Source organism: Camelus ferus, chromosome 17, assembly GCF_009834535.1.
Source record: "Camelus ferus isolate YT-003-E chromosome 17, BCGSAC_Cfer_1.0, whole genome shotgun sequence".
In the NCBI taxonomy this organism is placed as follows: Eukaryota; Metazoa; Chordata; class Mammalia; order Artiodactyla; family Camelidae; genus Camelus; species Camelus ferus.
In genome coordinates this window covers 15964766-15988562 of record NC_045712.1, presented here as the reverse complement: position 1 = coordinate 15988562, position 23797 = coordinate 15964766, and the positions used below count along the sequence as shown (strand labels likewise).

The 23797-nt window shown below is 43.5% G+C and overlaps 1 protein-coding gene and 1 non-coding gene across 2 annotated transcripts in view; both read left to right on the top strand.

Annotated features, from left to right (window-relative positions):
* Positions 1 to 23797, top strand: part of PTPRG (protein tyrosine phosphatase receptor type G) — a 654052-nt gene that overhangs the window by 469600 nt on the left and 160655 nt on the right. The window contains 1 exon segment of the mRNA XM_032458153.1: positions 21954 to 22020. Coding sequence (XP_032314044.1) covers positions 21954 to 22020 — 67 coding nt within the window.
* LOC116657359 lies at positions 145 to 266 on the top strand. The gene has a single exon (XR_004312478.1). It is a non-coding gene; the product is annotated as a small nucleolar RNA SNORA26 (small nucleolar RNA).

The following is a 23797-nucleotide window of genomic DNA, read 5'->3' as shown; positions in this document are numbered from 1 at the left end:
TAATAGCCTATAATAAAAAGAACATGAAAATAATATGTGTATGTATAACTGAATCACTGTGCTGCACGCCAGAAACTAACACAACATTCTACATCAACTATGCTTCAATTTAAAGGAAAAGAAAAGAGCTTATTTCCCTTTCCTGTGCCCTTTTAAGGCTGATGCAGTGCCTTAAGAGGCTAATACAGAAGGGTAAAATAAGTCTCCATGAAACCCAGAGAAGAGACTGTAGAACTCCTCTTGGGATCCTTTCTGGAGTCACAGCTGGAAAAAAAAAAAAAGAAAGAAAGAAAGAAAAGAGCTTAGGAGCATAGAGTAGAACCCCTATCGGTGGATTCAGCATCTCTTGTCTGGGCACTTGGGGGTCATGAGTCACAGGTTCTACAGCTTCTGGAGGTGACGTGGAACCTTTGGCATGTATTTTGGGTCATCAGGAACACATCACTTGTCTAGTAGCAAGTTGTCCGTCATTCACACATCACACATCAACTTAGGGCTCTTCTCAAGTTTCTTAATCTGTTCATTTAATAAACATTCAGTGAGCACTGCCCTGTATGCTCCACCTGGGACACAGCAGTGAGTGTGGCAGGTGCAATTCCGGCTTCAGGGTGAGGACGTCTGGCACAATTATCTTCTGTAGTAATGTTGACAAATGGAGGGGTTACTGCCACCTTCCTTATCAGTGTCAAGGTTATATGACAGTAACTGATCTTTATCATCGTATGTTTAAAATAGAATTCCCGAATTTTATTCTCATGGTAACCCTAGTGAGCCTCATTATTATGTAATATTTTAAAAATATCTTCTGCCCAGGGAAAATTACATTCTCTGTACCAACACTGAGAAGGAGGTGATGTACGTGGGTTTTCTACCACTTCCACAGTTTTGCCATCGTGGACACAGAGGTGGAATCTAGCAGGGGAAGGGACGATATCACTGACTCACGGTGGGTGATTTTTTTTCTCTCTCTCTAATGTGAAGTGGATTCTAGGATCAGAGTTAGTTAGCCTGTTTGTGGACCGTCTTGGTAGACACCACACACAGAACAGAGAAGTCCGAAGAGCCCTAACTCAGGCAGGAAAATAAGATCAGAGGGTGTAGAACTGCACTAGGAGCTCCACATTCAGTGGCTGACTGTTGTCTTTCCAGGGGTGTCAGTACGTGATTCTCTTCCAGTCCTAGTCCTGATTTTATTTGGTCCCCCCTCAACCACTGGAAAGCCTCACAGTATCTTTAGTAAAACTGTGATTGTTCCCTGGAAGCAGATGGCTGATGGATTTCGTGTAGCACCGCTCTTTGCAATGTAACAGATCTGAAAAAGATCTTCTTTCATTCTTTTTTTTTTTTTTTTTTTTACTCTGTAGCACTGAACGTCTCTGGATGTGTACAGCTTTTGCCCAGTCTCTTTTCTAAGGGTTCATACAGTTTTCTGGGAAGAATATAGTAATTGATACTAAGATAAGAACCTTATTGAAAAGAAGAATAGTAGCTGTCTCTTTTCTTGATTATCTTCACCAGAAATATCAATGCCAGGCTGCTCTCAGCATTAAGCACTTGATTTCCTATATTGAACCGTATTCTCTCTCACCTATAAATTAGAGGTGCTGAAGGTGTTCCAATTAATTTTGAGAACCAGGGAAATGTGAAACAGCTCGTAGTGGAAATGGAAATTGCAGACCTGAGGTTGGTTATATCTCACTTTTCACAATGGACGTGCCTATTATGGATTATGTCTCAATAAAAATTTTGTCAATAGAATTAGATTCTTAGGTGCATCACGGGAGCTCACTGTTCCAACGATTTGTGTGGTAAATTATTTATACAACGCAGGATACTCCTGTAAAATGATGAATCACCTCCAAATTTCAGTTTTGATTTTTGTGTCCCCCACGTTTTCATAAAAAGGAGGTTTCTGGGCCACTAAAGGAATACTGACATGCCTACAGCATAAAAAATGTGTATGAAATATTGTAACAACACATACCGTGATGATAAAGGCAGTTTTTTTAATAATTCAACCAATATGTTTCTAAGTCTCAGGCAATCGCCTATTAACTTGAAGAAATGTTTATGTCAGCTATAAATAACATATAAAATGGATTAAGACTTCTCTTGTGATTTTTTTTTTCCATGTGAAATTGAGTTACGTATGATAGTAAGTTTTCTTGGCTTATCTTGTAACAAAGAAAAAGTGCAAAATATACTTTCCCGTGTATGAATACTGATAAGCCCTCCGGAAAGTGGCAGACTAACCAGAGTTCTGGTGCAAAGATAAAACGCTGAAAACACTGATTTGTTCATTCATTCATTCACTCATTCACTCACTCATTCATTGCTTACACATTCATCAAGCACCTACTTGTATCAGGCACTGTACGAAGTGCTTATTGCTTCCTGATTTTCCTTTTGCAGAGAAGGCTTTCAGTCGGTGCTTTATAGAATTTTTGGCATTTATGGATGAAACCATGCATTCTCACTCTGACTGCCTTAACAGAAAGTGTACCAGTTAGCCATTGATTGCCTCTCAGTTGCATACCCACCCTTCGCTGCTGCCCGTCGTTGGGATCCTGGAGCCGAACCCTCTAGAGACTTCTTCCAAATGGTAGCTTTGTCAGTAGAGGGCGCTGCAGGGACACTGCAGAGGGTGAAGCGTCCCCGGCTGCTTCTGTGAGCTGTGGATGGGATTGGTTGGCAGCTAGGGTGGCAAGAGGGTGGCTCAGTGGCATTCATGTTGCCAGCCCTCCCAACAGCTCCAGCCCACATCCTCCGGCAAGCTGCTTCACCACTGGGCGGGCTGCTCCTTCAGACCACCTCCAGCCGACTTGCATGCTTAGCAGTTCGTCTGTCCTATGCAGAGGCTCTCTGGTAAATTTCTCCACCATCCAGCACACCGCTCTTCCGCGTGTGCCCCGGCCAGCTCTCACTCACCAGCAGGGAGGGCTCTCTGCTACCCAGTGGGCCAGTTCCCTGGGCCGTCACCAACATACACCCTCTGGCAAGTCCCATGCTCTGGGTTCAGGGTCGTGTTCCTGTGCCATCCACATCCTCCCCAAAGAGGTCTCAGTATCAGCCTTGTGGGGAGGGCCTTCTGAATTCTTAATTTCTTCCTCGCTCCCTCTCTGTTCCAGAATTAGTGGCCACTTTCAGCCTTTGCTTCTCCTGTTCCCCTGAGAGCCCTTTGTCCCCACCCTCCACCCATGCCTTTTTTGGTGGTTAACCACCTTTTTCTTGATAGCAGTTCTTTATATTAAATTTTCCCTATTCAAACTACCAATATGGTTTCTGTCTCCTGAATGGATCCTGACTTAAGGGGGAAAAAAAATGGGACAAGACAAAATCCACCTGCAAAAAGGATTAAGTGCTCTTGAACTGCCAAGTTGTGACCAACACCCTATTTTCTTTGACATTCTTTGATATTTCTGCTTAGTAACTGATTTTATTTTAGTATGGATTACATCAGACAGTCCGTAATCCGGTGCTGAATATTCCCACCAGCATTACTGCACTGAGTACAAAATAAGTAAATACCCTTTTATGCCTTTATAGTATGACGGCATTTATCCACTCAGCAGAGATTTATTCAGCCTTGTCGGCGTGCTTGGCACTGGAGTAGGTGCTAAAAAAACGAATGATACTCAGGCCCTGCTTTGCAAGTCTGTCAGGGAGACAGGACCTGAGTGTGTGAAAAGTTAACGAACAATGCAATAGAGTTTGCATTAGCATTTGTATTGCTTCATATTTCTAGACTAAGTAATGTTGCAGAACACCGGTATCCTGTTCTGTGCGATCCGTTCACATTTCTAAGCGCGTGAGAATTCATTTGTCTTTTCAATTGTTTCCCATTTACTCTCCATACACGATACTTGCTGGTAGGAATTTCAGAGGCTGCAAACTGGTAGGCCCTCTGTAATACATGAAAATAGTTTATGACACCAGATCTTTGAAATGGTGTCTGAAGATGCACACTTTGGGACTTTGCGAAGCATTTCTTTTACTGTATAAATTACTGAAAGCCAGCTGTGCAGGATGAGGCAGGAGTGCTTTGTGGAATCTCACTGGTTTGGAGAGAGTGGAGGGCTCTATGCAGACCCTCCACGCAGGCCAGATTCACAGAGTCAGATTGAGAGTTTGGTATTCCTTCACACGTGTCCACGCTGCAGAGTAATGTTTAAGATGCTGTCATCCCAGAGTTGTACTAGGGAATCCCTTGAGTGGAATTGTGTGCCCTTCTCTGTGCAGTGCTGGCAGAGAATTTAAATCACACACACAGGCAATGCCGTGTGGAGCTCTGAACCGTTACAGAAGGTGGCGCTCTGAAATTGGCTAGACGGGGCGTTCCGGCATGTGCTTTGAGGAATGCTGTTCCGGAAGATGCCTGACCTTGGGAACTGTCATCTAGTTTATAATGCCCTCCCTTTCTCAGAGACGGACAGTGCAGGTTTAGCATCACAGGGGCTCTCGGATAAGCCCTGAAATGAAAACAACCTGTAATTTTCCAACATGGTATTCCGGAAATATTGTCCACCCCAGATCTTCTTTCCCTTTTTTTTCCCACCGAAATAGTTTCCCCTGTATGAATTAGGAAATCTGGCTGCTGCTGCTTATCTTTCTTCATAGATGCCTTCACCTACTTGTGTGTGTGTGTGTGTGTGTGTGTGTGTGTGTGTGATGTCTCTAAGGAGGGTTCCTTGAGGAATGGGAAAGAAACAGCAGCTCACACTCAACCTACTCCTCCAGACTGGCCTCACATGTCCACTCCCGTCCCCTCTGCTGTGACAGCTCTTCCCAAAGTCACTTTGGGGTGCATTTCTTCAGCTCTTCCCTGCCTTTCACTTGTGAACCATGTCACTTCAGACCCTATTCCACTACAGAGAATCCCATGCATCACAATTCAGAGGAGAAAAATGATGACTCCTGTCTGAGAACTCGGTCTGTTCACTCTGGGCCTTTTGGGTGAAACAGCGTCTTATTCTTAGTGAAACATTTCCTTGTTTCCTTGTCCAGGTCCCGGGGAGGTCCCGCTTCCTCAGTCCACTGAGACATTGAGTATTGGCATTTTCTGCTCCCATCCCCTGGCCTGTCTTTGCCACTTGCTGTAATATAGACATATACGAATTTATTCATTTATCATTTGCATATTTGATATAAACGTACCAAATTAGATATGCACGCAAATCAAGATCACAAAATACACATAGTACGTTTGAGATACATACGTGTTTATCAAAGTTGATATATACAAATATATCAGCACTTAAATACAGTGTTTTTTTCAAAACGCAAATGCATTTTTCTGATTCTAAAAATAATCATGTTGTACGAATTTCAAGCAGCATGAGGGTCCATTAAGGAGAAAGGGAGATGGGATGCCCTTGATCCCAGCCTCCAGAGCGAACTGCTGATGCTTGCTCTGACTGCCATCAGAAGTTTTAAAAGTATTTACAAATAAGCGTCACCCAAAGAGGATGAAGCTCTGCCATAAAGTGGTTTTTACCCTAGGAACATGTCATAGTCACGTCTTGATCTTGGAAGATGCAGACTTTCCTCATCCTTTTTTAACCACTTCGTGGTGTTACCCTGCATGGTGGTAACTGTAATTCATTTAACTAGTTAGCTATTAATGGATTTTTGTTGTTGTTGTTTCCAACTTTTTTTTTTTTATAATGAACAACACCGAAGTGTTGTATCCACATCTTTCTGCCCTCATCCACGTATCCAAGTATTCTTCTTTACATAAACTCCTAGAAGCAGATTTCCTGGGTCAAGAGTATGCCCAGTGTTCAATTCGAAAGGCTGTCACAGATGACACCACTCTAGCAAGGAGGTCCATGCTCCTTTGATAAGTTTCTTGTCAACACGGGGAATTTTTTATTTGAAGGTCGTGAGTACTTGTGCTGTTACTGAATTTCATCCCTCCTCCTTTCTATCTGTATCGCTTAATTTCTTCACGTACTTCAATGGTTTAAGTTATATGAGAAAGCCAATAGGGAACAAAGAAAGAAATGTTGACCTGTAAACAGACCAAGTTAATTTAAAAGGTAACTAATTTTTAACCTGAAATAAATACGGCAATTTACACACCTGGGCTAGTATTAGTGGCTATAACTTTGCTAAAATGGGATTCAGCTGAATCGTTAGTTGTACAGAAGCACAGTCAAAGCTCATAGATTTTCAGGCCATCAGGAAAATACAGATTTTCAGCCATCATCACATTTGTCTCCTCTCTTATCGTCCTGCCTCCTGATTGTTCCTTACATCGATGACCAGACGGAATTTTCGTCTCTCTTGGGTTTGGTAGTAAGTGGTGTACATAGTATTTATAATTCACAGATAAACCTCCTGTTAGTTTATCTTCTCGAGACTAATGCAAATGACTGAAAATCACAAACGAAAAATTTCCTTTCCCCCAGGAGATGAAAGAGAATGTTTATCTTCGGCGCAGACCCTCCAGTAAAGTTTTGTTCTGTAGTTTTGAATGTCAATAGATTTTCCAAGGGCTAGAAATATACACAAGTGGGTTCCCGCTTTAGGAAAAGTGATGGATAATGGAGCAAAGCCTGTGGAAGTCATGTTGGCTCCTCACTGACAGCTAAGCCCAAAGAAGAGAGTATGTCGCTTACAGAGGTGCTTGAAGTCAGTGTTCCTCATTTGTCTTTATTATCTAAGGATTTCAGCCGAGATGATAGAGTGTAACTGTACCAGGCACAGTATTGACTGATTCAAGATACATAATAGTGAGAAAGAATGAAAGGAGGAAGGTTGTTCAAAAGTAGGCTTACTATGATGTTTTTAATTAGCTAATCACGGTTTGTGTATATGGAAAGCAGTTTTTTCAAATATATTGTATTGTATGTATTATATTATTATAATACAGAAATAAGCAGTGTTTGGGAGTGCTTATGCAATGAATGATGATTGTATCAGTTTTCATGACAGCTATAAGAGGGCTATTGAGGCTTTATTTCAGGGTTGAGGGAAATGAATCTCAAGGTGAAGAGACTTGCCCAAAGTCAGCCAGGTAGCCAAAACTCAAACCTCAAGGTCCGCCCGACTCTAAAGTCCTTGCACTTGACAGTCATGCTCTCCTGACTCCAAGGGTCATGGGACTGATTGAGAATCTGTTGCCATGACTTCTGGCACCTTTGAATAAGGGTCAGATTCAATGTCATTGCTGTTCTGCCTGCTTTCCTAAGACGTTGCATGCCGCCCTGATGTGCCTTATTGGCTGAAAACCTTTCCGTAAACTGCCTCAAATTGCTGATGGTTTATATGACCAAAAGCGAAATCATTTCGCAATAAAACAGCAAATGATTGGATAAATAAATCACGATACGTTCATATGATTGGATTCTCTACAGCAACGAATAAGAACAAACTACTGCTGCATGGAACTTGGGAGAATCTCACAGATACAATGATGAGCGAAAGTAGGTGAAACAGGAAACCAGTGTATGATTCCATTGCTGTACGTGGGGAATATGGGGATGTCCACTGGGAGGGGATCAAAAGGGAGCTCTCGGCTACTAGAAATATTTGTCTTCATCTGGACTAAGGTTGCATGGGGGTGTATGTATATGTATATACGTCTGTGAAAATTCATACAGTTGTACACTTAAGGTTCATGTAATTTATCATTTTATGTTCTATCTCAATTAAAAATTAACATAAAAAGTAAATTACAACACTCTTTTCATCCAGGGCCTCAGTGTCTATGGGGAGGGGTCATTTAATCTAAGGACCTCTGCATCTCAGAGTTGATGCCTAATGAGACCTCTTACTGACGTACAGCTTAAGTGTGGGTTGGTTATCTGACAGTCTTGAGGAGCTAATACCCAGCAAGTCATCTAAAAATAATTCTGAAGGTTCCGAGTTAGCAGTTCACATCTCCCTGCGTCTTTACGCTGAAGCATTTACGTTCTGTATTCACGAGAGAACTCTCCAGGGCTCTGACTTTTAGTGACACTTCGCTTGGTTGCGTACATCCCAAGACTTTGGCTTTATTAGAAACTGGTCACCCCCTTATTATTCAAAAGGACCAGCTCGAATCATTCACTGAGGCTTAGATTGTGTTGAAAAAGCAGTAACTTAGCAGGCAAATACCTTTTACAAAGGTATTATCTGAAATGGTGAGAGAGTTGGAGAGCCGAGAGGGGACCTCTCCAGGTTCACCGACAAACTTGCTCTCTGTGGCTCATCCTCCACACTGTTCAACCAACGGAAATACTGCCCTGCGCCCCACATGACAGTGTTGAACTCCACAGATTAACATACGGAAATGACTCTCACACCTCTCGGTGCACTCTTAGCTCCTTGGAGTTACTTTAGCAGTGATACCAAGATCTGAATAACCCACCACCTGTGAAGAACTGTTTTGCATTGAGGGCAGTTTTCATGTGATGTTTACAGATAGTCACGGTTCATCTACTACACCGTAAAACTGGGGCAGGTTTCTTCACCGTCATGGGAAGTCTCCCTGCTTGCGAGTTGCGCCTTCTGTAACTGCAGTTAGCGAGTCACTCTCCAAAGGTTTTTTTGAAGGCTTAGTGTGGGGGCAGCTCTGGGCTTCCTATTGCCCTGCCTATGGAAACAAAACTCAAAGTCTAGTTGACATAGTGCTAATATTGTAACTACTGATAGTCTTACGGTATAAATTTACAGGCTTGGGGCACAGTACAGAGAGAAAATTTTCATTCTCTCTCTCCTTTTTTTTTGGCTCTTGTTCATCTGATAGATATGTCTGTAGCCAAATATATTCTAGTTTAATCATTGGCACTTACTAGGTGCTTAGTAAATATTTGTTGAGTGTATGAATTAGTGAATTAATGAATGGGTGGGTAGGTGGTTGAAGGGATGAAGTTTATCACTGATAATTTAACAAAAACATTGACAGATCAAAATGTATAAATGGGTATAGCTCAAGTGGTGGAGCGCATGCTTAGCATGCACGAGGTCCTGGGTTCAATCCCCAGTACTGCCTCCAAAAATAATTACTCTAATTACCTCCCCTCACCCCCCACCAAAATAAAACCATTACATAATATAATAAATAAATAAATAAATAAATAATTTTAAAAAAGAAAATGAGCAAATACCAGAGGCACAAGGAAGAAAATTTTTTTAATGTATAAAATCTTCACATATGCTTGGCACTGTGCGAAGTAGTCTGTGTGCATCATCTCATTTCTGTGGACTGTCTCAACAGCTCTGTTGAGGAAATACTCTTAACTATCTCCATTTCACAGATTGAAGAAACTGAGGCTTAAGGGATGTTAAGCAATTTATTTCCTTAAAGCTGGGATTAGCAAACTTTTTAAGAAAGAGCCCAAATACTAAGTATTTCTGGATTTTCCAGTTCTTGTCCCAGCTGCTCCGTGCTGTCATTGTATGACACGGGCAGTATGTAAACCAGCGGTCTGGCTGTGTTCCGGTAAAACTTTAGTTACAAAAACCGTCAGTGGGTGGGCATGTTCCAGTGGCCGTAGTTTGCTGACCTCTGTCACACCTCATCAGTGGTGGGACTCTGACGTGAACCAAGACAACATGACTTTGAAGATTGTGTGTTTAATTGGGAGCAAATTAAGATCTATTTTTAAAAAAGCAGGAAACTTACTTTAGCAGTCCTTAATTTATTCTTCTCTTCCTCCTTCTATTATTGTTGTTGTTGTTGTTGTTGTTGTTATTTATTTTTTGCTTTTCTCTTTTAAAACCTCCAAAGTCCCTTCAAAGAAAATAAAACCAGAGCCCATCTCAGTGTAATATCCCCTGGTGTGTAAGCTGTGGGAAGTAAGACCTGTTATCAGACACATTCTTACATCTCTCCCTTGCAGGTCCACTCTGAGAAGTGTGTCATCATCCACTCGCCCAGAGTGATTAAGTCACTTACCTCAGGTCACACAGCCAGTATACAACCAGGACTTGAATCAAATTCTTTGGACGTAAATCCCAGAATTCTTTCAACTCTCTAGATGCCCTGACTAAAGTTTTAACTTTCTCTCCACTATTTCTTTCCTCTTTTCCACCACTTTAATAGGTGCCTGTTTTTCTTTTCAGAAAACAAACATTTGTTATTGTCAGCTTGAAGACAGAGCTGGCAATATAAAATCCAATTAAATAAAGTGATAACCAAAATTTCATTAACAGTGACTTGACTGAAATAAAGAGAGGTTCATCTGGGGTTTGTTAGCACTGCAGCCTGAGAGACACAGATTCAAGAAACACTGGACTTGTGTTCCTCCGGGCTACGAAACAGGGAAGGCTTATAAAGGCAAAACCCATAAAGTTACAGTTACATAGGTTGTTTATCAAGAATTATAATTAGAGCTGGCAAGAAGTAAGGGTGCTTGTAAGTAAGGTTTGGTTGGGATCCAAAATGGTTGCACAGTTACAGGCTGGAGACCTTGAGACCATGGGGTTGCAGCTGGCAGGTGTTGGTCTGAATATACAGCTGGGGGTTGTCCTTGGGTCTGTACAGTCCACAGAAAGTTCAGGTTCTCAGTGGTGCAAGGACCACGTGTGAGACCAGATCCTCAGTGACAGCCTGATTCCACTTCTGTGGGCCCTGAAGTCTGATTACTCCAGTATCATTTCAATTTGTCATGAGTCCTGCCTTCAGGGAGCTCTGAGCTCAGTCAGGAGACAGGTGTTTAAATAGGTCATGGAAGTGTAGTCAGCACTATGAGAGAGCAGGTGGTTTAGGTGGTACCAGGGTGACACTTGGAGAGGATGAGGACCTCTGGCCTGCTTAATCTTTGCGGCTCCTCCCGCCTGGATTGCCTCTGATGCACTGATCCCCGGGCTACCCTCTACCCTGACCTTCAGGTGCTGACAGGCAGAGGTTGGTGCTTGGAGGGAGCTAAACAGAGTGATGGTTAGCAGATGTGTGGGATGGGCCAGTTCGAATGGGTGGTCAGGGAAGACTTCTTGATGGAGCCACACTGAGCTGAGGTCTGAAAAGTGAGACGCTCTTCTGCATAGAACTGAACAAGGAAACTTCTCACCGAAGGGTGAGCAGAGCAAAGGCCTGGAGGCAGTGAAATGCTCAGGAGGAAGAGGAAGGAGGAGGTAGGAGGCCAATGGGGTTGGCCTGTAGTGAACCATGGGAATCATGAGAATTATTATTATAATTATTACTGTGCGGGAAGAATCTGCAGGTGGCCTGGTTCCAGATCCTGGAGAACTTTGCAGCAGGCCTGTGTTGTGATTGGATTTACTTTTCAAAGACCATTCTAACTCAGTGGCTCTCACTCTCAGAATCACTGGAGAGCTTTTAAACACCAGATGCCTGGCCACCCCTCAGCTCAGTCAGAACAGTGTGTCCTTACTGTCCCTTGTCTCTGTTTTACTCTGATTAGGAAGTGATCCCAGCAGGCAGCCAGCGGAGAACCACTGGTCTGACTGCTGTGTGGAGAAGGACTTCCTGGAGGGCACAGCGGAGAAAACTGAGAAACCAGTTAGCTGAGACCATCAGACGTTGCTGAGGTTAAAGGTGGTGGTGGCCTGGGCTAGAGTCAGAGTGGAGGAGCTGGGGAGAGGTGGTGGACACATTCAAGTTCTGCTTAAGAGTTAGAATCGGTTGGACTTTCTGATGCATCGAATGTGGGTGTGGCAAGAAAGGGAAGAATCAGAATAATTCCAAGTTTTGGGGATTGGTCTACTGGGCTGAAAGATGATAACCATTATATTGAAATGAAATTTTGGCCTGGAGGTGGAAGGGTCATGATTGACTGGATTTGGCTTGGAACCCCCGCAAACTCCTGGTCTGTCGGTAGCCGGAAGTAGTGGTGTGTTTATATCTTTGTGTGTGTTTGTGTGTTCCTGGTTGTGTCCCAGCAGACATGCCTGTGCCTCTTTGGGGACAGAGTGTCTGTAGCTACATTTTTAAAGAATCTTGGATGTGTTAGTCACTGTGCTAAACATTTATTTAATCCTCTTAATCACCCTACACAGTTAAGGGGGAGTACTCTCTATTTTACAGATGAGGAAATTGAGGCACAGTGAGACTATAATGAACTGTCCTGTGATCACTTAGCTGTTAACTGGAAGAGCCTGGTTTTGAACCCGGGTCTGCCAACCTGGTTTCAGAAACTCTGCACTGAACCGCTGTGCTAGTCTCAGAAACCCAAATTGCTGCTTCCAGCGAGTCCATCACATTCACCTACAGGAAATCCCTCTGCATTGTTTTTTAAGGAGTGACTTATTCTCACGTTATTGTCAACAGCAGTTTTTATAAGATAAGCTTTTTTTTCTGGTTAAATGTTACCTACCCGTATCCCACTGGGCCCATTTTTTCCAACTGAGCTGCTGGAGGAATTGAAAAATCCTGAGTACTGTTGCTTAAATAAGTAGATGGCATGCCCTGTGAAGAAGTTACACTATTTCCTCAGAGGAGAAAAAAGTTGGCCCAGGGAGGCAATGACTGCTGGAAACAAACTTCCTGGCTTTCCATTTTGTTCTGCTACAAATGGCACGTTCTATCAGTCAAGGCCTGCTGGGACAGATTCTGTCTTTCCTTGTTGCAGTTTAATTTTATCCTCTGTTGAGCTCAGGTGCATTTTAAATACAAAGCTGAACTGTTTGGTTAGCATTAATCTTGTGTCCTCCTTGAGATGGGGCTGGCTTTTGTTAGACTCGTCACTTTCTTAAAATGATTCTTTAATTTAATAAATGTCTTTAATTTGAAGACATTTGTCCACTTAAGTAATCTTTCCGTATCCTCCAAAATGTTGTTTACTGAAGGCTCTTAAATCAGACACTCTTGACAGCTTCTGTGGTGTCTGCTAAAAACCATTTTCATAGGTTTGTTGGTGGATGGAGTAGGTAGGATGTTTAGAAGAGTTTTAACAGGTTGGTTTTAGAGGACAGTGACAGGGAGCTTAAGTCCCCCTTAGAGTATGAGGCACTACAGTCCTCCTGTGAGTGTGTGGTTTGGAATAGGGGATGCCCTGTGAGGTATTGGTTGGGAGAGTGGATTGATACTTAAATCAATTTTCAGAGACTATACTATGGGAGCAATCATTCAGTGCCCCAAAGGAAGCACAGAGTAGAAATAGCCCCTCCAAAAAAACAAGCGTTGGGGTGTGTAATTAGTTTGCACTTGGCTTGCTTGCTATGAATCAGAAACAAAGGCTGCTCACACTGGTGCATTTTGCTCTGCGCCTCGCCCAGGGACAGCTTTCATTAAGAAGGTGTTAGGTTTGATGCTGCAATGTACTGGTTTTCTATGTTTGTTTAAACATAAAAGCCACTGAAAACTCTTTGCCTGCCCCAGAATGTATTATCAGCGATTATCAGCTCCATTTGGGGATCGCCGATAATTTCCGCCACCTTTTCCTAGTCGAAAGTTAGATTCTAAACATACTGCTTCCTGTCAAACTTTACAAGCTATGATGTAACATAGCAGCTCAGGTCTAAGAGGGGTAAGTGTTTATTCAGAAGGCTAGGAACTGCCTTCACAGACTGAGGACAGTGGTGATGAATGGATTCTCTATGGAAGCCAAGGCCCTCATCCCCTCTGTGGGAGCCAGAACTAGACTCATGCTGGGGTCTCATCTGAAAGTACCCCTGGGGAAGGACCCCCCTCCTTCCACTCTCCCTTAGGTTGCTGGCAAAATTCAGTTCCTCCAGGGCCGTTGTACTGACGACCTCAGTTCCCTTCAGTGCCTCGCCATATGTGCCCCTGTGGCATGGCTATTTACTTCACCAAAGGGTGCCAGCCAGGTAGGCCATAGTCAGCGTCTGCTAGCAAGACGGAGATTAGAATCTCTTGTTACCTAATCACAGATGTGGCTTCTGTTTGCCTTTGCTGCATTCGCTGGTTTAAAATAAGCCATTAGATCAGCTCCCCCTCAAAGGGTAGAGATTTGTAGGGCCTGAATACCTGGAGTCACGGATCATAGGGAGATATCCTAGAGTCAGCCACCACAACACGCAGTGGGCACTCAGTGCTTATTTTTTGAGTGAATGAGTGTTAAGAACTGGGTTCTTACAATTTGGGCAAAAGACACCGTATCATTTTTTCCCCCATCATACACTCTTTCCATAACTGTGAGATGAGCAAGGTTTGCTTTAATAGTTTACGTATGATATCTACATGATATTTACATGGTCTTCCCCCATCCTTCATAAGGCCACCTGGACGCCTGGTTACTGAACTTCAGGTTTATCCAAAATGATGACCTGACCTACTCCTAAAGAGGAATGTTTTTCAGGGGAAGGATCAATCTGGCGACCCCTCTGATCCGATATGCCTAGTCTCTTAAGTTGCTGTATGCATGGTGGGGATTTAAAGCAGTCCCCCACATCGTGCTTTCTGGATTCCGAGTCTTTTGTAAATGGAGTGCCCGGAGCAGGGTGTTTTGCTTTGAGGGAATGAAAAATCAAGGGTGAGAGTTCACCTCTAAAGCGTTTTAGTCGAAGCTACGTGTGGGAACAGCTCAGCATTCTCCCCCAAGCCTTTGATGTTGTTGGGGCTTTTTAGCACATGGCAGGGTTATTCACAAGAGAAAGTCAGCATTGTCCAGCATTGCCACACCGATTCAAGAGAAACTTGCAGGCAAGTCACTGAACCTGAAATAAGCTCCTCTTGCCCCAGGCTTCCCCGCCTTTTTTTTTTTTTTTTTTTTTAAATCAAAGGTCCTGACAGCACCTGTGTGAAATGGTTTGCCCTGTAGCTTAAGGCTCTAGGTCATACTTTGCTAGGTTGGAATTTCTTTTTTGCTCCTTTCCAGTTCATGAGCAACTTTTACATTGAAAAGGCTGGCAGGGGTGGGGCTGGCGGGCTCTGGGACCCTCCCTGTCTTGAACTACTGTAAAGGCTTCCCCACTACCTTTTTGGCTCTTGAAACACAATGCATTAAAAAGACAAAGAAGGGCAAAAATCACCATGTGGGCCCCTGTGGAAGTTCCATTTGCCAGGTGCCCCAGTCTGCCCACTCCCTCCCTCTCTTCTGCTTTGGCTTTGAAATTGAACGTTGCTTCGAGTCCAGAGCCAGAGGAAATGGCACTGTATATCCAGCCTGGGACAGCTTGATCCTCATGAAAATGAGAAATCACCTGTGTTGACAATAGGCATGCCTGTTGCTGGCAAGACTTGCAGTTGTGCAGGTTTGCTACTGGGCCTTGCTGTCACCTTGCTGGGTTGGTTTTTCCAGTAATAGACTTCTCCAAGCCAAGTCTGTCAATTAAGTGGTAAATCCTCTGGTGGACTGAAGAAATGGAGGCAGAGGGATAGAGAACGGTCAGTTTAAGTGGACCAAGAACATTAAATTCATCTCCTCCGTGGCCTTCTCTGGCCGTGCCTCTCAATTCTCCAGAGATGAGTGACTTGCAAACTGACCAATTTCCACTAATATTATGAATTAACAGGAAGTAAGCCTTGTCTATGTTTAAGCTCCACTTGAAGGTGGGAGGGTGAATCCTATTACCGTCTATAATTATTTTGCTCTTTCATATTAATCCCTTCCCATGGCTGAGGAATTAGGGCTTTTCTCACCTGCTGATGGAGACCAGTCCCAGGAGTGTGTCCCGTCAAGTACTGGAAATAGATGACGATACAGGGCTGTTGCCTTCCTCTGTGACAGGAGCTCTTCCTTCTCCAGTGAGATGGCCTCTGTGATGTTTTGCATATCTATTAGATGAGGCTTAACTACGATGCTGGAAATTTATTATTTGAAGTTAAACCAAGCCTCCTGGCCAGAAATCCATACTTGGTTCCTTGCGGTTAGTTGGTGAGGAGATGAAAACCCTTCATTTCATGAGAGGTCCTGCAGCTTTACAGAGCTGCTTCTTCCTTGGCCATCACTCCCTCTGGACTATATCTCTGTTCTCTCTCTGACTTTACTCCATGGCAGCTTGGGGTGTTAAATGCACCAAGGCCTCTTATTCCGCATTTTGCAATCCCACTGGGAGCAGTGACAGTCTGGAGAGAATAGAAAAAGTTATTGGGATGTCAAGGGGAAAAAAGCAGTTTCTCCGTTAGAGGCTCAGACGATAGGCCATACAAGAAGAGGAGTCATATTTGTGAGGATTAAGAAGAACCAAACAGAGAATGATGTTTTCCATACAGATGAGTGGTTAGTAGTTTGATGCTATTATTATCTTGTTGAAAAATGACACATTTCCGAAATTACTGACCAGTGTTTAATTTATTGATAAAGGAATCTGGTCAGTGCTCTGTCTCTGGAGGAGTCCTAACTGAAATGTAGTTTTATAAAAAAAAAATCCAAGTTATGAATGCTTATTGCTGGGAAGTGCTTGACAGCAACTTGAAGTAAAACCTGGTGAGTGGTACCCAAGATGTTGGAGTCAGAATGAAAGAAGCTGCAGCGTCCTTGCTACGTGGCTCTTTAGGTGAGAGCCATGGAAGAAGAGAAGAATCGGGTCTGAAATCAGACCTCCTAAGAAGTGCTTGCCCTTGTCCTGGTGAGACACTTTAGCTTCTGAATACACAGTTACCTGCTAACCATCAGGGTGGGTGGACCATCCACTCTGCAATTCGGGAAGGACACGCGGAGTCTCTGGTCCTGCTGTTTGTCACTTTCCCCCACAGCCGTGGTTAACAGTGTAGCCATTCACCCTCAACAGGCATAAATCCTTTCTCCCACAAGAGGATATTGGCTGAATGTGACGTTTATGGGACCAAAGGAGCAGCTGGCGATGTCAGATTCAAGGCAAGTAGGTTGTCTTGGCCATCCTATTTAGCAGATGGCCGGGACTTGATAGATTGAAGATTATTAGGCTCCAAGTCAAGGGCTACATGGCACGGGGGACGGGAAGAGTAAATGGCAGCACAGATCTGAATGCAGGTACACGCAGTCTGGCGGGGTCTCTCTGCCTCCATTTCGTTTTGTCTCAAGCAAGAATAAACGCGTGCCCTCCTGTAGAGCCTGGGTTATGGACACATCTCTAGAGATTATCGATAACTTGGTTACTAATTTGATAGTTGGCTGTTATTTGGAAAGAAAATTTTACGAAGTTTAGATTTCATCACTATATGTCAAGCCTTTTGCTCAAACCTGTATGTTGTGGTTTTCTGTATTGCTGATGCCTCTGTGTCTTTCGGTTTTAATCTGAAGACAACTTAAAAGCTTTAATTCAGAGCCCTCTGTCAGTCTGTATGCCATCCTTTTGAAGATGGCTAATGGCATGAGAGCCGCTCCAAATTGGAAGTGCCCTAAGCTACGTGTTGCAGTGAGCGCACCATCTCTGCTGGGAAAGGGGTGTTCATTTCTTCTAGTCCATTTTAAACTCGTTTGTGCAGTTGCGGCCCTCTCAGTATTACCATATCACTGCTTTGATCTTAAAGTGAAGGAAGCAAATTTCAAGACCCCGAAAAATTCATGTGGCATTAGCAGGAGCAGCATACTACAACGTTGAGTGGATGTCAAATCAAACATAAATCTGGATCTTTTGAAATTTGAACTCAAGTAGGTATTGCTTTTAGACCCCAGTGCACTGAGAAGTTTCAGGGATAGAATAGCTGTTGTTTGACATTCATTTACATTTGAACGTTTGGGTCAAGTTGCTGCCCAGTCACACCCAGCCCTTACTGGATGTAGCATTTGTGCTCAGCATTATACTCCAAGCGTCACACATTCAATTCTCATAACACTGTGAGATTGTATCCCCATTTCACAGATGAGGACACTGACACTCTAAGAAGTCCATTTTCTTCCCCCACCCCTTGGCCTCCTCTACCCTGGGTGGAGACCCCAGAACGTAAAGACAGTATGCTTATACAGCCTTCTTCTCCATAGGCATATTTCAGAGCTGCCTAGATTGCTTCATTTATGTCCTTGAATTTTTTAAAGTGACAAATTGATTGAAGCCGCGAGTGGTCAGGGATACTATAGATTAGTGTTACGCCTTACTGGAAAAAACCCACTTACTAACTTGCTCTTTGGATTGCCACTGTGAGTTTTAGATCCAAGACAGGGACTAGACAGTAGGCTCTGTATTATTAGTAAGTTGCTTGGACCAACCGATGATCTCCATTTTTCTCCCTCTTCCCATCCGTCCTCTCACCCTCACCTTTATAAACCAGCAGTGGAGGCCATGGACCTAAATGGGCATTGTAGAAGGCTTTTCATTTTCGGAGTTGCTTAGAATCTAAGGTCAGGCCCTTGAACTCAGATGAGACCAGGCCTGAGTAATTAAACCCACAGATACTGAAGTCAGAAGCAACCAAAACTGCACGTGGATTAGGTTTGCGTGGGCTACAGACATTATTCGTGGATGTAAGTTATGGAAGATTAGGAGCACTTCCTTTGAGGCTTAACACCATCAGATAATATTAAATGCATCAAAGGGTCCCCCTGGGTACAAAACATCCCCCCACAGTTGAGATAAAAAAACCCAGAGTATCCGTGAAGTGTTGCCACGGCAGAGGAGGAGTAACGGGACACAAGTTGATCAGGTTGATGATAAATAACTGTCTCGTGATGTGGCATCTCGTTGAGAAACCTACAAGACAAACCATAAATGAGCAGAGTGTATTGGTTAAGAAAATTACTGATATTATCACCTGTCCCCCGTCTTCCACCTCTATGCACAGGAATACATGATCCCAATTAGTTAAAATGATTATTATGTTCCTTTCTGATTCTCCAGGTTGGTTGATCGGTTCTTCTGGTCAAGGCCAGCTTGGCGGGCTGGTCTCTGCAGACTGCAGGTGGTTCATCTGAGGCCAGATGGTGTCAGATGGACTCACTTTCCTGTCTGGTAGTTGGCAGGCTGGTGAGTCTAGAGTGGCTTCAACTGGGACAGCATGTGTCTGCTCCTTGTGGTGTCTTACCCTCCAGTCAGGCAAGCTTGGCTTTCTTCACTGGGAGGCTTCAGGATTTCAAAGACATTGAAGTGCAAATCCTTGCATCTGAGTCCTCCGTAAGCCTTTCCCTGGGTCGTGTTTACTAATGTCCCTTTGGCGAAAGCAAGTCACGTGATCCAGCCCAGTTTCAGAGAGTGGAGATGTTGATAAGCTTTCTTGATGGGAGGAGTGGCAAATCCGATTGCCAAGGTGCATGTGACCCGGAAGGGCAGGGGTTGGTGACTATTGTGCCATCTCTCATGTATGTCAGAGTAGCTTCAGGTGGTTGCACTGGCATTAACACCTTGGCCAGACTGAATCTGGAGAAGGGAGACCGTGTGTTTGTCTGTACCTTCAGTTTGTTGTGGGCTGTTTCTCTGGGCTCTTCTTTTATTCTGTCCCTTTTGAAATTTGGTCACATTTATGGGTAGACTCTCTTACCTTGTGTTCTTGAGTTGTGATTTCATCTTTGGTCATGATTAAAAATTTTTGATTCGTCTATGCTATGGTGTAAATATGACTTTGTTTTCATTTTGGTATATACAGTGGGTGTTCCTCTTTCAGGAAAGTTTCATGCTTCATCCGGTGTGTTAAACCCCTGGCTTGAGCTTCCTCTCGGGCAGTTTTGGTGATGCACTCATGGCAGCTCCCAGAATTCCACCACTGTGACCTGATACACTGGCTTCCTATTCACTGATCCTTTTTGTTGTTGTTGTATCTGTGGTGTTTACAATTTAGTACCAAATTCCACCTCATTTTATTAGTCTATAATCATAACCCTGTACATAATGATACCTGTGTTTGAATTTAGTCATAAGACAGGGCTCCAGACATTAATATGTACTCACTGTTAACTCATAGTGCATCTCACCCGGGGTGGGGGTGGGGGTTTCAGTCTCAACTTCTGCATCATTGGCATCGTGGGCCAGATAATCCTTTGCTGTGGGAGGCTCTTCTGAACATTATGGGATGTTGAGCAGCAGCCCTGCCTCTACACACTTGATGCTTGTAGCCCCGCCCCTTCCACCCTGCTTGTGACAACCCACAGTGTCTGCAGATACTGTCAGATGCCCCCTGGGAGGGAATGGAAAGTGGGAGATAAGTACAAATGCCTCTGGCTGAGAACCGCTGCTGTGTCCTGGAGACACTGAGGCAGAAGAGAGAAGGAAATGTGTGAAGTATGCATTAGTACAGAGCAAACCAGGATTGGCAGCCCTACAGGGAGAATCTGTAAGTGGGGAAGCGGTGTGGAATTTTTTTTTTTTTTTGGAATTTTTTTTTATTGAGGTATAGTCAGTTAATTAATGTGTGTCAATTTCTGGTGTACAGCACAATGTCATACATGGATATACATATATTCATTTTCATATTCTTTTTCACCATAAGCTACTACAAGATATTGAATATATTTCCCTGTGCTTTACAATATAAACTTGTTGATCTATTCTATATATACCAGTCAGTATCTGCAAATCTCGAACTCCCAGTTTATCCCTTCCTACCTCCCTCCCCACTGGCAACCACAAGTCTGTATTCTATGTCTGTGAGTCTGTTTCTGTTTTATATGTAAGTTCATTTGTCTTTTTTTTTTTTTTTTAAGATTCCACGTAGAAGTGATATCATATGGTATTTTTCTTTCTCTTTCTGGCTTGCTTCACTTAGAATGACATTCTCCAGGGCCATCCATGTTTCGGCAAATGGCATTATTTTATCATTTTTTATGGTTGAGTAATATACCATTATTTAAGTATACCACAGCTTCTTTATCCAGTCATCTGTCAATGGACATTTAGGTTGTTTCCATATCTTGGCTATTGTAAATAGTGCTGCTATGAACACTGGTGTGCAGGGGTCTTTGAATTAAGGTTCCCTTTGGATATATACCTAGGAGTGGGATTGCTGGGTCATATAGTAAGTCTATTTTTAGTCTTTTGAGGAATCTCCACACTGTTTTCCACAATGGCTGCACCAAACTGCATTCCCACCAACAGTGTAGGAGGGTTCCCCTTTCTCCACAGGGTTGTGGAAATTTTTCAGTTACCTTAAAATTTACCCTAAGATGGCCCTGGATGCCTCTGAATTAACCAGGAAGCATCAAGGTGGGGCTTACTACACACTGAAAGGTTCATCGGTATCTCAACTTCATTATGTTAGAAGTGGATTGAATGTAAATTCCATCTCTCAAAAAAAAAAAAGTTCAGGAGATATGCTGACCATGGATAATCGATTTTGGGAAACTCTTTATTTGGAAAGAGTTAAACATACATAAAAATACAGAAAATTGTATCATGACCCTCCTGGTACTCATCACCTAAGTTTATAAACGATTAATTCATGCCCAGTCCTGGTACAGCTGCACCCCACCCGCTTCCCCTGCTCTCCACTGAGTTATTGTGAAGTAAAAACACATTTCATTTGTTGCTATTTTAATATGTGTCTAAAGGAAAGAACTTAAAAACCAAAATCATACGATGCTGGTGGAATTTTAATCTTCCAGGAAGGACGAGAATGAGAATTTATGAGTAGTATCAGCAGTGAAGCGAGAAGGGTGAGGGTCAAGATCAAAGAGGCTTGACGTTTTGGGGGATGAAAAGCTCCAGGGAGAAATGAAGCTGGGAGGTGCTGTTTCTTCGAGGTCCCTTCCTCCCTACTTTTCTGCTGCTTGAGCGACTATTAGAAATGCCTCTTATAAGTTAAGGCACAGGGGATGGGGATCCTTAGAAAGGAGAGTAGGCTGGCAGGGAACAGAGCCAAGGAAGAGGGAAAAAACACAGTCACTAAAAGGTATTGAAATACTCGGTCAGTGATGGGTTGCTGTCCGATGACTTTCAGTGACTTTTTAGCCAGTCGGGGCCTACTTTTAATAAAGCAAAGCAAGAGGAACGTCCGCTTGCATTTTCAGATTTCGCCAGGACTACAGTATTTCTCTCCTGTTCTGTTGTATTCTGGGAAGTTTCTTTGATTTGATTTAGGCTTTCCCACCTGATTTTATTATGTTGTAAATCTGTGTTTGGTGAGAGCTCTGGTGCATGGGAGACCCAAGCAGCTTGCTAGACAACATCTATTTCCCCCTTTCTCTTTAGAACATTAAACACGCTGTTGTGTCTGATGCCAGAACAGATTTAACCAATCATGTTTCCTTTACATGTAGGTCAGTCCAAGGGACAATTCTGCACTGGATCCTATTATCCATGGGTTGAAGGGCGTCGTACATCATGGTAAGTAAGCTCCGTGCGCTTCCTTTTGATAGAATGTGAAGGCTAATGTCTCCACCTCAAGGAATGGGGTTATCTTGCAAAGGACGGAGAGCGATGCCCATTCTTCCTCCACGGATGTTGAAGGGCATGAGTGCCATTATTTGATGGGTAAAGAGCACACCCATTTATTACCTGCAGATGCATCTGGGTTAACAGTAAGCCATTTGTTGCTCTTCAGGTACCATTTGGAATGCATGTGTTATAAATCAGAACGCCCTGAGATGCGCCATTCATATGTGTTGAACCTGCCACTTGCCTCACATCTATCCTAGAATTATTCTTCTTTCAAGTCACTTTTCATTTATAAATTTCTTGATTTGCCTCTCAGATTTAGGGGGAAAAAATTTCAGTAGCCATGACAAGGCATTAAACTTGGCTGCACGTGAGCAGGCATCATCTTCTACTAGAATGGTAAATGCTAGGCTGTGTTCTGTGCGACAGACGTCTTATCCTCAGGCATAAAACTGGGAGAGAAAGTAAGATAAATGGGTTCTGTCTTGCCCAACTGTTTTTTATTGGAAGAATTTCCCTGCAACTTTATTATCAGCGATGCATCATTACCTGTGACATCAGGATCCTCTAATTTCAAAAGTACCCTTGTCACAGGGAGGTGTGGAGTCTGGAGGTAATGTAATGATTTGCAAAGTTTTAATAATCTAATTAGAATTCCAAAGACATTGACAGAACTAGCACTAGTGACCATAGTACATCTCCCCTTCATCGCTGTGGCTGTGATGAAACATCCTCACACCTTCTCTGGGAGCATGTCTTTTGACCTTAGCCAAGTCTGCAGAGCTTAACAGACACCTTCCCCTCTTTCTCTCAGAGAAATAAAACCAGTTGTCAGTGTTCAGTTGAAACGAGTAGGAGTTTGGTTTAATTGTTCTGCTCTTGTAACTATTTAATCGTGTAGCAGGTAACGAGAGTAAACCTAGTGGGAAACTCAGGGGACTGAAAAGATCCCATAGAGAAAGTTTCCGTTGCTGCTTCTCCGTGTCAGTTTGTCTCTGGAAAAAAAAAAAAAAAAGCCCATAGACAGAGCTGGGAGGGGTGGGATGAACAGTTTCCCTGGGGAACAGAACACCTCTGCCAGAACTGCTTGCCGTCTGCCCCTTTGTGATCTGATGATGATGGTGAGAGTGCCGGGCGTGGGCGGTCGGGAAATTTGCGCTGTGCTCTGGGCAGCCTCAAAGGGCAAAGGAGGTTGGGGTTACGGGGTTACAGGCAACCACGCTGTGGACGCTGAGCTCTTTCCCAGAGCTCCTCAAACGCCCAGCTGATCGAACACCTTCTTGAAGTTCCAGTGCACAGTGCAGACTGTGAATTTCGAGGTTTGAAATGTGCTAAATGATGGGTAGATCTTCCTTCCCCCGTCTCTTCTTCCTGTTTTAATACAAATGCTCCATGAGGAATTCTAAGAATCTTCAAAACAAGTACTTCTTCAGGCTGAGAGGAAGCGCTCCATCAGCTGTGGCATTTCAGGAGGTCTGTGTGACCTGATTTCCACAAGGGTAATTGAAGAAGATTCTATATGTTAAAGAGAAGCAGCATTCTTTAGCCCCCAAGTGCCCGCATCTCAGTAAACCCACTGCGATCATTCGGTTCAGGAGCTGTGTGCCGGCATAATCGTGTTACGCGTCTGCATTATCCACAGTTCCCTTCTGAGGCTGTTATGTGTAGGCATACGCTTTACCTGTCACCAGGAGGACGGCAGAGATGCCTGGGATGCGGTTTCAGC